Source organism: Lissotriton helveticus, chromosome 10 (genome assembly GCF_964261635.1).
Source record: "Lissotriton helveticus chromosome 10, aLisHel1.1, whole genome shotgun sequence".
Lineage (NCBI taxonomy): Eukaryota > Metazoa > Chordata > Amphibia > Caudata > Salamandridae > Lissotriton > Lissotriton helveticus.
In genome coordinates this window covers 105,944,203-105,958,159 of record NC_136071.1, presented here as the reverse complement: position 1 = coordinate 105,958,159, position 13,957 = coordinate 105,944,203, and the positions used below count along the sequence as shown (strand labels likewise).

Sequence of the window (13,957 nt, the reverse complement as noted above, 5' to 3'; positions counted from 1 at the left end):
TGTGGATAAAAACATGGCCAGGCGTCATCGCCCGGCACTGGGTGACCCTGCTTTTTTAACAAATCATCTGACCCGGGAGAGCCTGGTCATTCAGGCCTCGGCTTCCCAAAGTGCATTCCCTACCAGATAAGGAATCGAAAAAAGCAGGAGCAGTTTGGCTAGAAGTTGTTTTCCTCTGCCAGCTTGGGGCTGCGGTCAGTCAACATCTTGGACCTCAGGAATGTCCATCGCTTCCTCCAGAAGGAGAAGTTCAAGATGTTGACTCTGGCCAGGTCTTGGCTGCCCTCGACCTTGGAGACTGGATGGTAACGTTGGACTTGCAGGACGCATATTTTCACCAGCTCTCCTCGGGTGTTCACGAAAGTGATGGCGGTGGTCGCAGCTCATATGCGCAGGTCAGGGGTGTCAGTCTTCCCCTACCTCAACGACTGGTTGTTAAAGGCGGGCTCACCCAGGCAGTCGTCAGCCACCTTCAGACTACGGCCGACCTCCTCCATTTGCTGGGGTTCTCCATCAACGTGCCAAAGTTGCACCTGAGTCCCTCTCAAAGCTCCCCTTCATCGGAGCGGTTCTGGATTTGGCGCAGCTTCGGATGTAACCTCCCGAGCAGCGAGTCCGGGATATTCAGGCTATGATTCCGATCTTTTAGCCTTTATCCCGGGTTTCAGTCAGGATGACCCTCCAGTTCCTGGGCCTGAAGGCCTCCTGCATCCTGCTAGTGCAACATGCCAAATGGCATATGCGGGTTCTGCAGTGGACACAGCATCAGGGCTTCCTGTCCGATCATGTCCAATCTCGGAGGGCACTGCACGACAATTACAGTGGTGGCTCACGAATCGTGATTGGGTCAATGGCAGATTCCTCTCCCTTTCCCAACTCGAGCACACAGTCGTGATAAATGCATCCCACCTGGGATGGGGCGGCCACTAGGGAGAGGCAGAGATCAGAGGCCTCTGGTCTCTGGCAGAGTTCCGACTCCATATCAATCTTTTGGCGCTTCGGGCGATCCGACTTGCACTGAAGGCATTCTTTCCCTCTGTCTGGGGAAGTGTAGTGCAGGTGTTCACGGACAACACCACCGCCATGTGGTATTGCAACAAACAGGGTGGGGTGGGGTCGTGAACCCTCTATTAGGAGGCTCTGCACCTCTGGACATGGCTGGAACATCAAGGCATTACCTTGGTGGTTCAACACCTGGCAGGTTCTTTGAACGCCAGGGCGGACGAACTCAGCCGCCGGTGCTTGATGGATCACGAATGGCATCTGAACCTCGACGTGGTGCAAGGTCTCTTTCTGCAGTGGGGAGAGCCTTGGTTAGATCTATTCGCCATCGCAGAGAACGCGCAATGTCATCAATTCTACGCGTTGGAATTTCCAAGGAGGCACTCGCTCTGCGACGCTTTTCGTCGCGAGTGGAGCTGCGATCTGTTGTACGCCTTTCCGCCTATACCACTTCTGCCCAGAGTGCTGAAGAAGATTTACCACGACCGGGCTCAAGTCATACTTGTGGCTTCGGATTGGGCATGAAGATACTGGTATCCCAAGCTTCTCAGCATGGCAATCGATCCCCCGATCCGAATGCCTCTTCGGGAGGATCATCTGTCGCAGCAGCAGGGGATGGTCCTCCACCCGAACCTGTCCAGCCTCCACCTTCATGCGTGGAGATTGAGTGATGACAGTTGACACCTTTTGATCTTCCTCCCAAAGTCTGTGGTGTCATTCTCGCAGTCAGGCGTCCCTCCACTAAGACGGTATACGCCTGCAGGTGGAACAAATTTGTGGCATGGTGCGCAGCAAAAGCTGTGGATCCCCTTTCTGCCCCTCTTTCTGAGGTCCTTCTGTTCCTACTATCTTTGGCCCAGCAGGGCTCTGCTCTGGGCACTATCAAAGGTTATCTTTCGGCCATCTCCGCCTTTCTAAGGCTTCCAGATCAGCCTTCTCTCTTTAAGTCCCCGGTTGTTAACTGTGTCCTGAAAGGCATTACACACACGTTTCCTCCCGTGCCTTTCATATTGCCTCAATGGGACTTGAATCCTGTCTTGACCTCTCTGATGTGCATTCCCTTTGAGCCCCTTCATAACTGTCCTTTATGTCTTCTCACTCTAAAGACGGTTTTCCTGGTAGCTATCACATCTGCGAGAAGAGTGAGTGAGCTCCAGGCTCTTTCTTCTAAACCTCCTTTCCTTTCTGTTCATCCGGACAAGGTGGTTTTAAAGACCCATCCTTCTTTCTTGCCAAAGGTTGTCACATCCTTCCACATCAGGCAGACCATCACTTTGCCCACCTTCTTTCCGGCTCCGCATCCTTCAAAAGAGGAAGAGATGCTCCACCGTCTGGACCAAAAACATGCGCTCTCGTTCTATCTGAAGCGCACACAACAGTTCCGGGTGGATGACAAGCTCTTTGTTGGCTACGTGGGCATCAAAAAAGGTCGAGCTGTTCACAAACGGACCATCTCTCAGTGGGTCGTTCTTTGCATCAAAGCATGTTACACGTTGGATAAGAAGGAGCCTCCTGTGGGGCTGCGTGCCCATTCTACCAGGGCAACGGCAGCCATCACTGCCTTGGGACTCGGCGTTCCCTTGCAGGATATTTGTCAGACTGCTACGTGGGCCTCGCGGCACACGTTTACCAAGCATTAATGCATTGACATTCAAGTCCGGAGAGACGGCGTCTTTGGCCGTTCTGTTCTCTGTGATTTTCTGGTGTAATCTTATTTGCAGACCCACCACCGGGGTTGGTATTGCTGGGGTATCTATTCTAAGGTAAGGAATCTATCACTAACGTGTCTCTTTCAGATGCACAAGTTATTACTTGTGTAACGATAGACATTAGTTAGTGATAGATTCCTTACTGCCCCACAAATCCTCCCCGTATTGCGAAGTGATTTATAGGGTGAAGGTCATCCCTTTCAGGGCACTAGTTTCATGGCACCAGTGGTCAGTTTCTTGCATGGCTCTGCGTTCCTGGCGGGGAAAGTCGTGTACAGAACTGACGTCAGCACGCATGGGTGGCGCCTAAGTAGTCTCCGTGACATCATCTCGGCGCTTACGATGCCAGCGACAGAAGCTGAGCCACACAACCCCACCTACTGACAAGCAGGGGTATTGCTGACGAAAAACTTTCCGGATCCAGTCTGACGCCTGGGGATATTCTAAGGTAAGGAATCTATCACTAACCAATGTCTCCTACAGATATATCGTAACATAAGTAGTAGCTTGTGCAATAGTAGATCCCCTTCTATGATATTGAACATTTGGGGTGGTTAAGCTTTGACACCATTTAATATCCATGCAGGCCATTTGGGTGATCTTGGAGCATTCCCATACACCCTGGTGCGTTTTTTGCAGCATCACTGCAGAAGAGTTCTCACTCCCACCCCTCCCCAACACCCTGCCCCCGCCAACTGCAGTCCGGCTGCTCTCTTGGTTGCTCAAAGCTCCCTCCAAGTCTCATCCCAGCATCCTCTCCCTTCCCCACAGCTCCCTACTACTGTAGAATTGCCTTCATGTACAATGATGATGTGTTTTGCACTTAAAAGTCACAAATGTACATACATATACACATACTATTTCATGTTGAATGTGTACTAAATCATCTGAGCCATGGACCGGCATTCCTCTTGGTGTTCTATCAAAATGTTGAGTTTTAATATTGACCCGCACTTACATTGACTCCACAGTATCGACTACCACTATATTGTTGTGGTAAGTAGATCTGGAATTAGGAATAATTCATCTGTACTCCCCTATATATGCTTACATTGACAGTATGTACAGTGCTAAGCTCAATAGATTGCCACACAACCTTCCCATCTTTGGACTGATTGTTACAAATCAACCAAATTCATGCACTTCTGTTCCTTCCCACTTCCTTCTAGGCCTTCCCTAGATTGAGTTTGGTGAAATATTTCCTACTGGAACATTCTCCTCAACTTAATTTTCCACCTCTAGGGGTCAAGCAAGTACTAAAGTATTAACATATAAAAAGCAACAGATAGGAATTACGATTAGGCATGAATACAGAAAAACAATTTAGCAAATACTTGATAAAAGAGAATAGATAAAACTATTAGTGGCATGCTTTCAATACCTAGAAAAATTCAAGAAGATGCTACAAGGTAGCCAGAGACCATGAAAGGAATGAGGACAGCATTCAGCCTATGCCCTGGCACGTACTCAGGGTCAATTTGGTTTGACCCCTTGGTATGAGGCAGCTAGGCTCCACCAAACAAGTGTGCATATGTAGGCACATGGTAGTAGTGTGAGACTATCTTAGATGAGAAAATGCCTTCATCCATTTGTGATTTATGAGATTGTCCAAGTGAACAGCGCAAGGCGTCAACCATTGGAAAATATCATATTGTTTGCTGAATTACTGCTACTCCTTTCCTTTCCCGCTGTAGGGAGTAATGAAATTGCTGAGAGAGCATGGTAGCTTTACCCCCTCTGCCTGACCAGCAGAAAGACCCAACATTCTATGAAGCTGTGATTTTTTCTGTTCCTGTCAGTAGGAGGAGACCACACCCTTGACAATGAGTTCTAATGTTATGTTTAATGCCACTGCACCAGTCACAAGAGACAAACAAACTTTCTCATATGTGGAATGGGATGGTATAGGATGTTTAGTTGTTGTCTGTCAAAGGGCATCAGCCCTTTTCCAGATATAACCTGTCTAGTTCCTTTTATTAGAAGAACAATGCATCATTGGAAGAGCACACTAACAGCAGTGTTTGTGTATTAGGCAACACAGCCTTATGAAGCATATAGTGAGTTCCTTGTTGTCTGAAAAATGTCACCTTCCCATGAGATGTTCAACTTTGTTCTACTTTCTGGAGGTCAATACATCTTATGGAGATGCAAGTTGTCAAGTTGTTGAATGTGGGAGGGAGCCTCACTAGTCCAAAGCAGTGATCAATTTAGTTTTTCTGTTTAGGATCGCATCAATGGATTTGGTCTTGTCTGTAATAATACTACTAACCTATATATATTTTGCAGTAAATACAGCAAATTATTTATTTTTTCGTTATCTCGAATCAACCTGTTAAAACTATTAGGCAGAGTTGGCCTTAATGAGGTTCAAACATGTGAACCTCAGACCATACCTGTCAGACGTAGAGAGCATCACAATCAAAGGGCCATCCCCCGGCAAAGGAGAAGGAATCAAGAACATGTGGATGAGGCACCAGTCTAGTTTTCTTTGTGAGTGAGCACAATCTGATTCCAAGATTTAACTAGGAAAGAGGAGGCAGTGTCAACTGACAATGTATGAGTGACACAGGTGTCATGCCTTCTGCAGGTTGTGCAATATTTAATTTGTTGATACTGAAATGGAGCTCAAGAAGGCCTTAATGGAAGTTCAGGATTAATTTTCTGAAATCCATGATAGAAGTGAGAAAAATGTTTGGAAACAAACTTGAAGAAACATAGTTTAATTTATCTGGAACACGGTGTTGCTTGTTCCTAACCCACCTATTCACACTGAAAACGAGGTGCGCCCACCTGGGCACCTCTTACTCCAGAGGAGCACTCAGATGTTGCTAATTTTGCAATGTGTAACAAAAAATGAGACACGACCAAACCTGCAAGGACACCTTCAAAATTTCCCACCTTATTTTTGTCACCCTTCCTTTGAAAAGCTACAATTCTGAAACAAACAAAAAATGTATATGTGGGGGTAGCAAGATGCATTGGGTAAATGTTCAGGCTCTCCCTCAATGGGAAAAGAAGCATTCAAACCAATGAAACCAAACCATCTTAAAGCAGATCTCTTCATTCAGAAGACCAAAATGTCATGATGAAGCTTTGCTATGAACATACCTGAAATTGCAGACAACCGATCCTATAACACAATCTAAAGCTCCGGTAGGGAGCATAACCACGAGGTCCTACCTCACCTGCCTCTCTAGTACCCTGCAGCCTCCAGTACAAATGGTGTAGCTAAGGAACCCAGAACATCAAACAAAGTGCCAAAGGCTCATGTACCTCTGTTTCATGCTCCCTCAATCTATAGGCATTCACAAAATCCTTTTTACTAATGTTCAAAGAACACACGGACCCAAACTCAGAAACTGCCCTTGGAAAAATATATTTGTCTAAGAGACTAGATGAACCTGGATTGATAAGCGTTAGATGACGTAAAGACGGTCAGAAAAAGGCACGCACCAAACCCACGATTGTAGAATCATTGGATTTGGAGCAGGAAATTTGCTAAAAGCTCTTCAGAGAAGCAGGAGATCAAGACAACAATGTTCTAATTAGAATTTAGTTATGAAAAAAAATCCTCCCAGTTTTACCCTTAGGGGTATTTCCACTTTCATCTGTGGTACAAATGCCACTTTATTCCCTTACCCTTTCTTAATTCCGTTTTTCATTGGCAGAGTTTCGTCCATATCTCTCCCTGCATATTATTTTCATTTCCTAGTCTTCCCCCATCCAATAATATCCAAGTCCATCCCAAATAATCATCTCCACCCTTTGACTGTTTTTAATGCTTCAAATTGTCTCTCATTTTTCCTTGTACACAGTGTGACCACAGTTTCTTTTTCTTATGTGAAATGAATGAAATGAAAATGAGTTTTGTAGAGCGCACATAGCTGCCCGGAGGCATCCAAGCGCTGAGTGCTAACTGTGTGTGGTCAGCTGAGATAGTGAGCAGAACGAAAACACCTATTTATTGAACAAAAAAGTTTTCAACTGTTTCCTAAAAGAAGTGAGGTCCGAATTGGACCTTAACTGAAAAGGTAGACTGTTCCAAAGCCTTGCCGCATTCAGGGAAAAGGAGCGACCTCCTAATCTAGACCTGTTTACCTTTGGCACAACAGCACGTAAAGCATTGGTTGATCGTAGCTGTCTGCAGGGAAGGTAAGGGGTAATTAGGGGGTGACTGATCACTGGACCAGTATCCCAAAAAGACTGGTGTGCAACACAAAGAGATTTAAAACTGATCCTGTCTTTCACCGGGAGCCAGTGCAATCTTGCTAGTCCAGGTTTCACAGAAGTCCTGCGAGGGATTTGAAGCAGGGTCCTAGCAGCACAGTTTTGAATAACCTGCAGCTTCTTTAATGTGAAATTTGGGGCCCCAAGGTACAGCGCGTTTCCAAAATCTAGCCTGGAAAGGATCAGTCCTTGCACCACAATTTGTCTTGCCTCAAAAGGTAGCAAAGGAAGAATCTTCCTCAACATTCTAATGAGGCCAAAACAGGTGGCAGATAGTACAACAGCCTGATGGTCAAACGTCAAGGACTTATCCAGCCAGACACCCAAGCTCTTGATGGCATCCTTGGGGACTGGGGGGGTGCCCAAGCAGGCTGGCCAGATCTGGTCGATTGCAATTGGCGCTGAGCGGCCCAACAGCATGACCTCTGTCTTGTCCCCATTGAGTTTGAGACAAGACAGGGTCATCCAGCTCTTAATTTCACTCAAACAGCCCGCCAAATCCACTGTGCCCGCAGGGTCCTCGGCCCGCACCAATGAGACCACCAGCTGTGTATCGTCCGCATAGGTCACGATCTTAATACCATATGGGCGGACGATCCCAGCCAGCGGTCTCATATAGACCATGAAGATGAAATGATTTTAAATTACAATAACTTGGACACGTCAATGTTAAAGTTGGTAAAAAGTTGCATCATAGGCATTTCATGTTCCAAGGGCGAAGTATTATTGAAGATATTATAACAGAGAATCGGAAACCTACCATTCACCGGTGCCACAGTGCACTAAATGGAGAGAAAAGGCAAAACATTAGTAAACCAGCAATTTACCACTGACTTTTCATGAAAGACATCAGCACATGTTAAGACGGGAGACAGCCATGACAACACGGGCTTTACACCGCGCTGCCGTTACGACGCTGCCATCACAACGCAAGTCGTTACAACAACTTGCGCTGGATGGCGCTAGATACTAAGGAATAGTAGATTTACTATTCCAACACCTTCCCTACTGTTGCGTAGGCTGGAGTTGGAATAGTAAATCATACTATTCCAAAATCCAGCGCCTAAAGCGAAAGTCGTTGTAACGACTTGCGTTGTAATGGATGCGTCGTAATGGCAGCGCGGTGCGAAAGCCCGCGTTGTCCTGACGTACATCTGTTAAGAGTGACCAAGCTTTACCATTTAGATACATTGTAGTGGGAAGCTGTAATATTGAAACACGGGGATGTAATGTACTTGCACAGCTAACAATGTATTTGGATGCAAGATAAGATGCAACATTGATGCGGGCATATGATCTATATCATTCCAATCCAGATTAACACCTAGCCATTACTTCACTCATCATGCTGTTCCCCATCAGTGTCCATCCATCAGGATCAGGTATGTGTCCTGTCTGATACGAATTTATCCACTTAGCAATGCATCTAGTATAAACCTTCCAGCTTGTCACATATATTCCACCCAGATTGACATCTTTTCATCCAGTTTGTCGTCCATGCATCCATCCTGGATCCCATTAATTTGCCAGTTTGTCATCCATTCAACTAAATTGACATCGTTTTATCCCAATTGATATAATCTACCTAGTTTATCACCCATCAATCCATTTATCAGCATGTGTATTTGAAATCCATCAATCCATGCATGCAGTTTGTCTTCCATTGAATGATCCAGCTTAGTATTTATCCACAAAGTCTAAAATCCATTGATCCAGGTCATATATATATATTTATATGCATACACATATAAAATTAACACCTTATGCATGAAGTAACAATGTAATGATACTTAGATTGAATTCCATGTGATGTGATGGGCTACACCTGCAACTCCACCTTTATTAAGTTGCCTGTACATACAGAGAAGCTCTACTTTAGTTAAGTCACAGAGAGCCACTAGATGGCATTGAAATGGATGTATGACGTTACAACGCAGGGTATTACAACGCCTGCCTTTACAACGCGGTTTTTACATCGCAATCCATTACAACGCATAGTGCTTTTGGGTGTTGGATAGTGAATAGTTTAATTTACTATTCCAACTCCAGTCCCCGTGGACACTAGGGAAGGTGTTGGATAGTAAATTAAACTTATTCCCTATCCTAGAGTGCCCCCCAGCGCAATTCGTTGTAATGGTTTGCGTTGTAATGACCGCGTTGTAATGGTAGTGCGTTGTAAAAGTTGCGTTGTAAAGGTTGTTTACCCATTGAAATCAATGTGCTGGTTAGTTTTGTTCATTCTTCCAAACATCATCTTGTAGTTGGAAAGCCTCTCGCAACATTTACCTAGGTGTGGTTGTATTAGGCCTTAAATACTTCCTGTTAATGTCTACACACATCTAATCTGGTTGCTTTTTCTAATTAATTGTGGCCTCTCATAAGAAAATGGCACCACATGATTTACAATTACACCTCTTTATTGTGAATAATGGTTGCTACCTGTTCAAGTTTGTTGTCTGGGATGGACTCTGACCCGATATCATTGGTGTGGTATTCCCCAAAACTTTTTGCCTTCACCCCTTCTGTTTTCTGAATATATTTTTGCTCGTATTTGGGCTCTGTGTACTTTGCCACAGCAAACCAGTGCTAAAGTGCTTGTGTTCTTACCATTAAAACATGGTGAAATTGGCCTACTCCTGATTGCCACATTTAATTTACTTGTAAATCCCTATATATGGTACTACATGTAACCAGGGCCTTTAAACTAAATGCTACTAGTGGGCCTGCAGCTCTCATTGTCCCACTCACTAAAGTAACAAATTGAAACATGTCTCAAGCCTGTCATTACAGCGTGTGGTGCAGTTTAACACTGCTATTTCGGCCCCTAAGGTAGACACTAAAAGCCCGGTGCAGTTTAATACTGCTATTTCGGCCCCTAAGGTAGACACTAAAAGCCCACAAGGCAGTGTGCATGGTATTTAAAAAGTAGAATATGTGGTTTAAGTTTTACATGTCCTAGTAGTGAAAAAATCCTAACGTCATTTTTCACTACTGTAAGAAATATTTCTCCCATTGATTAACACTGGGTTACCTTATTACATATAATAAGTGGTAACTTTGGTTTGGGAGCAGTTAGAGATATGCCGTTTAGACTCAAAAGAATTATAATTTAAAATCTTCTTTAATGTTAAAGTTAGATTTTAAGTCACAATCCTGAAAATCCCACATTTATGAAGTTTGTATATTCTTGTCCCAACCATTTGTGCCTTCTGCCAGTGTCCTGGGTCACATGGTAGTGAATGGCTTTGCTGTTGGGGTTTGTGTATACCTCCTAGACAGTGACATAAATGGGGCTAGGTGAGGCAGGATGGGTCATCCTGACAGAATGGCAGGGGGCAGACCTGTGCCTGCCTCATTTCAAAGAGAGGGCCTCCAGCACATACAAAGGAACCTGACACCAGCCTGTTATCATCCCAGACAGTTTGGAGCTTTGACATGGCAAGGGAAGAGCTGTCCAGAACAAGAAGTGGGAGTAGGACATGGTGCTCCCCCTACACACAAAAAGGCTGGTACCAGGTATAAATATTGGACCCTCAGAACAACTCTTCTGTACACTCTTGGGCCTGTGGAAAATTCAAAAGGACTGCACTGCTGCCAGAAGGATTTCCTTGCTGCTAGAAGGACTGCATTGGTGCTTGAACAACTGCCTTGCTGGCTGCACGGGAAATGGACCTTCTCCCTGAACCCAGGACCACCATATTGACTCCAAGAGGGTAATTAACTGGCCTCTTGTGTGAGCCATAGGGACATAATAAGTTCCTGATGCTTGCACCCTGCTGCTCGCCTCTGCTGAAGTGAGTCCTAACCCTCCCAAGTTGTGCCCCACAGGTCTTGGACCCTTGAAAGTGGGGTTGGTGGTACTGCTGCTGCCTAACCCTAGAAGCTTGGACTTGGAAATGTATCCAAGAAAACCTTCCTGGAGGACCGACAGAAGATCAAGGCCTACCTGCCAGCTAATCTGCCTGAGGTGCATTAACCGGCGGCCTCACTCCAAGGTAGCTCCCTCTACCTTCTTCTCCTGGGGAAGGTGTCTGGCCTCATGGAACCCACTTCAACTACAGCCTGCAGGCTTGTCCCACTGGAGGAATCCGACTTCCAAAAAATCATCTAAGTTCAAAGGTAAAAATCTTCAAGGCAACCTTGTCCAGTGCCTCCGCGATGACAACACCCCCCTCCACGGACACAGCCTGCTGCATGGACCCACTGAATACCTTCTCCAAAACGTTTGAAGACATTTTTCTAAGTATGAAGCTAAGCCGAGATGGGCCCAGTACATCCTTTCTGTCTGACCCACCCTCCATTGGGGTTGGCCTTAACGTTTGATTCTGACACGGTCTTATGTGACCAGACACCCGCGGTTGGCGCTTTGATCACTGTTTTATGCTAAAAACTTTAAAAATTCATAACTCCGGTTCTACTGATTGGATTTAATTTGTTTTAGTGTCACTTTATTTATTAAACTTTAATCTATTTTCCAAATTGGTTTTGGATTTTTCTTGAGTTATGTGTTACTTTATTAATGTTAGCTTGCTGCGTCAATATTTTACACATTGCCTCTAAGTTAAGCATGACACCTTTTGTGCCGTACTACCATAGGGTTAAGCACAGGTTAATTTAGTAAGTTTTGTAGTTCACCCTGACAAAGAGTCTGGACGTTGCCTTAGTGGGGCATCCGCCGCCCTCAACCTATAACCCCAGTTCTTAAAAACGCACAACCATGGCCTTGTAAGCAGGACCGGGCTGATAAATCCTATCTGGAGATAGAAACGGAGGCAAGTGACCATTTTTTCTTCACCTCTGAATATCTGCATAAATCCAAACTCCACTTAAACCTGTGATATTGTGGCAGTGCAAAAAAGACAGAAATTAACCGAAATGGGCAAAATGTGCCTCCTCTCACTGGAAGAAGACAGAAAAAATACCCTCACTGTAAACGATATTAGAAATAGTGCAGAGCAAATAAGGGATGTGTATGAACCCTGCACTCGTTTGGTGGAGGAGGGTGGGGGCAGCCACCTTCATTTTTATTCCTTCTTCCCATCTCTTCAGTGTTCTATCTCTTTTCCATCTGTCCTTCCTTGCTTCTTTCCATCTTTCATTGTTATGTCCTTTCTTTCGCCCTTCTCTCAATCATTCTTTTTTCTGTCTGTCTTTTCTCACCACATTCTAACACTCTATATTCAACCATCATCCATCCTTTTTGTCTTTTCTACATTATTCATCCATCTCTCTATCCTTTCTTCCAACTTCTTTCCATCCAAACTTCTCTATGTCCATCCTTTTCTTCAATATCCATCCTTTTCTCCATCAATCCAATCATCTCTGCATCTATCCACCCATCGGTACTTTTATCCATCCATCCATCCGTCAATATATCCATCCGTCCCTCCATCCACCTATCTGTCCATCCTTACATCCACACATCCATCCATAGTGCATACTTTACCCAAAGGTGTCAAAGCGCTTTACAAAAGAACCAGGTACATTACATAAGGACTTATAGTACATGAATTACACATAAGATACGAAACAGATACATGCATCTAAACACAAAAAGAAAACGTTACAATGGTGTCTACAAAAGATGTGCAATTTAACCCCCTGGCTGCGGCCGGAATTCCGCGCCTGTGCTGGACATTCTGATCGCGGGCGTGGTCATGACGGCTCCCAGACGTCATCAGCACACGCCCACCGTAACTCATGACGGCCGGGAGCCGTCATCAGCACCGAACGGGTTAAACTAATAGGGTAGATATAATCTTCCAGTGTTGGCAGGAAGTGAGCGCAAAGAATATAGACAAAACATAATGATATCATATAGCATAACATTATGATCTTGACTGGTGGGTTAGCTGGAAAATACGTCCACACAGCAACCAATGACCCAAGCCGCTAGCCCTGACCGAAAATTGGGATGTTTGGTCCGCAGAGAGTCTGGGTTGAGGGTAGTTTTTACGCTCAAATCTTCTTTTCCATTAGAAACATGAAACTTTGGTGTACGTATGCTGAATGAATAATATTTTAACCCTAACAGAATGCCTCAACTTCTACAAAACAAGATGATGCCTAGACCCACAGCACCATATCTATGCTAAAATACACAGTGATAAGATCTACCATGAAACTCATCTGTTTATTTCGAAAATCTTTAAAGGCATGGCCATTTAAACATGGCCTGACCCACATCAGCAGTTATGTGTTATCAAAAGGTCCGGTGACCATGCACTATATAAACTTAAATAACATAACATAACATAACAATGCAGCAAAAAGAACATGACAAATTAGACACACCACCTCCATCATTCACCTAGCACAATGTCGAAAAACATAAATGACACAATTTTGCTAACTAGCAGCTCTAAACACAAGCTCCATGCAATGCGCAGGCAGTCCAACACTGTTAGCCAATCATCACAAAACACACCAACATAGACAGCACCAAAAACTATTGTCAATGCAACATGTTGTGGGCGATCAGTACAACACGCAGAGTGCAGTATGAAATATTGTCATCACAGTGCCGCCAACAAAACCACTCAGATGATGACTTCTCACCTTATCCAAGGCATCCAAGCACACTAGAAACAATCATTCACTTACACAACTACACAATATCCCCTAGTAAACCATGGCTCTATCTGGCATAGTGCACACCGAATCAGATACACCCTGCATTTGTCAGCAATCACCCTAAGGAAGGCAAAACCAAAAACTGAAGACGTCCACCTCTTACTCTCACTACACATTAACACAGATGCAAGCACAAACACCACACTCATAGACAGTGAAGGCATCAACCACACCAAAATATTTAAGATGTGCTGAAGCTGCCCATTGAACTATGAGCATGCCCCTGGAGTACTCGGATAGCAGTCTCCGCGGGTGGTGGACCACCCTAAGTTACAACAACCAGCACACCCACAGACAAACAACCTCTCACAGCATATTATGTACAATAAACCTTTGCAAAAGTAGAGAGATAGCTGTCTGGATAAAATCCTTAAGACATTTAAAAC

General features: G+C 44.7%; 1 protein-coding gene across 1 annotated transcript in view; it reads right to left on the bottom strand.

Moving 5' to 3' along the window:
* The window catches only part of LOC144785986 (uncharacterized), a 252,354-nt gene that overhangs the window by 157,886 nt on the left and 80,511 nt on the right, over nt 1–13,957 (bottom strand). The window contains exon 4 of the mRNA XM_078664891.1: nt 7,699–7,720. Within this exon, the coding sequence (XP_078521017.1) occupies nt 7,699–7,720 (22 nt within the window). The remainder of the gene's footprint in view (nt 1–7,698; nt 7,721–13,957) is intronic.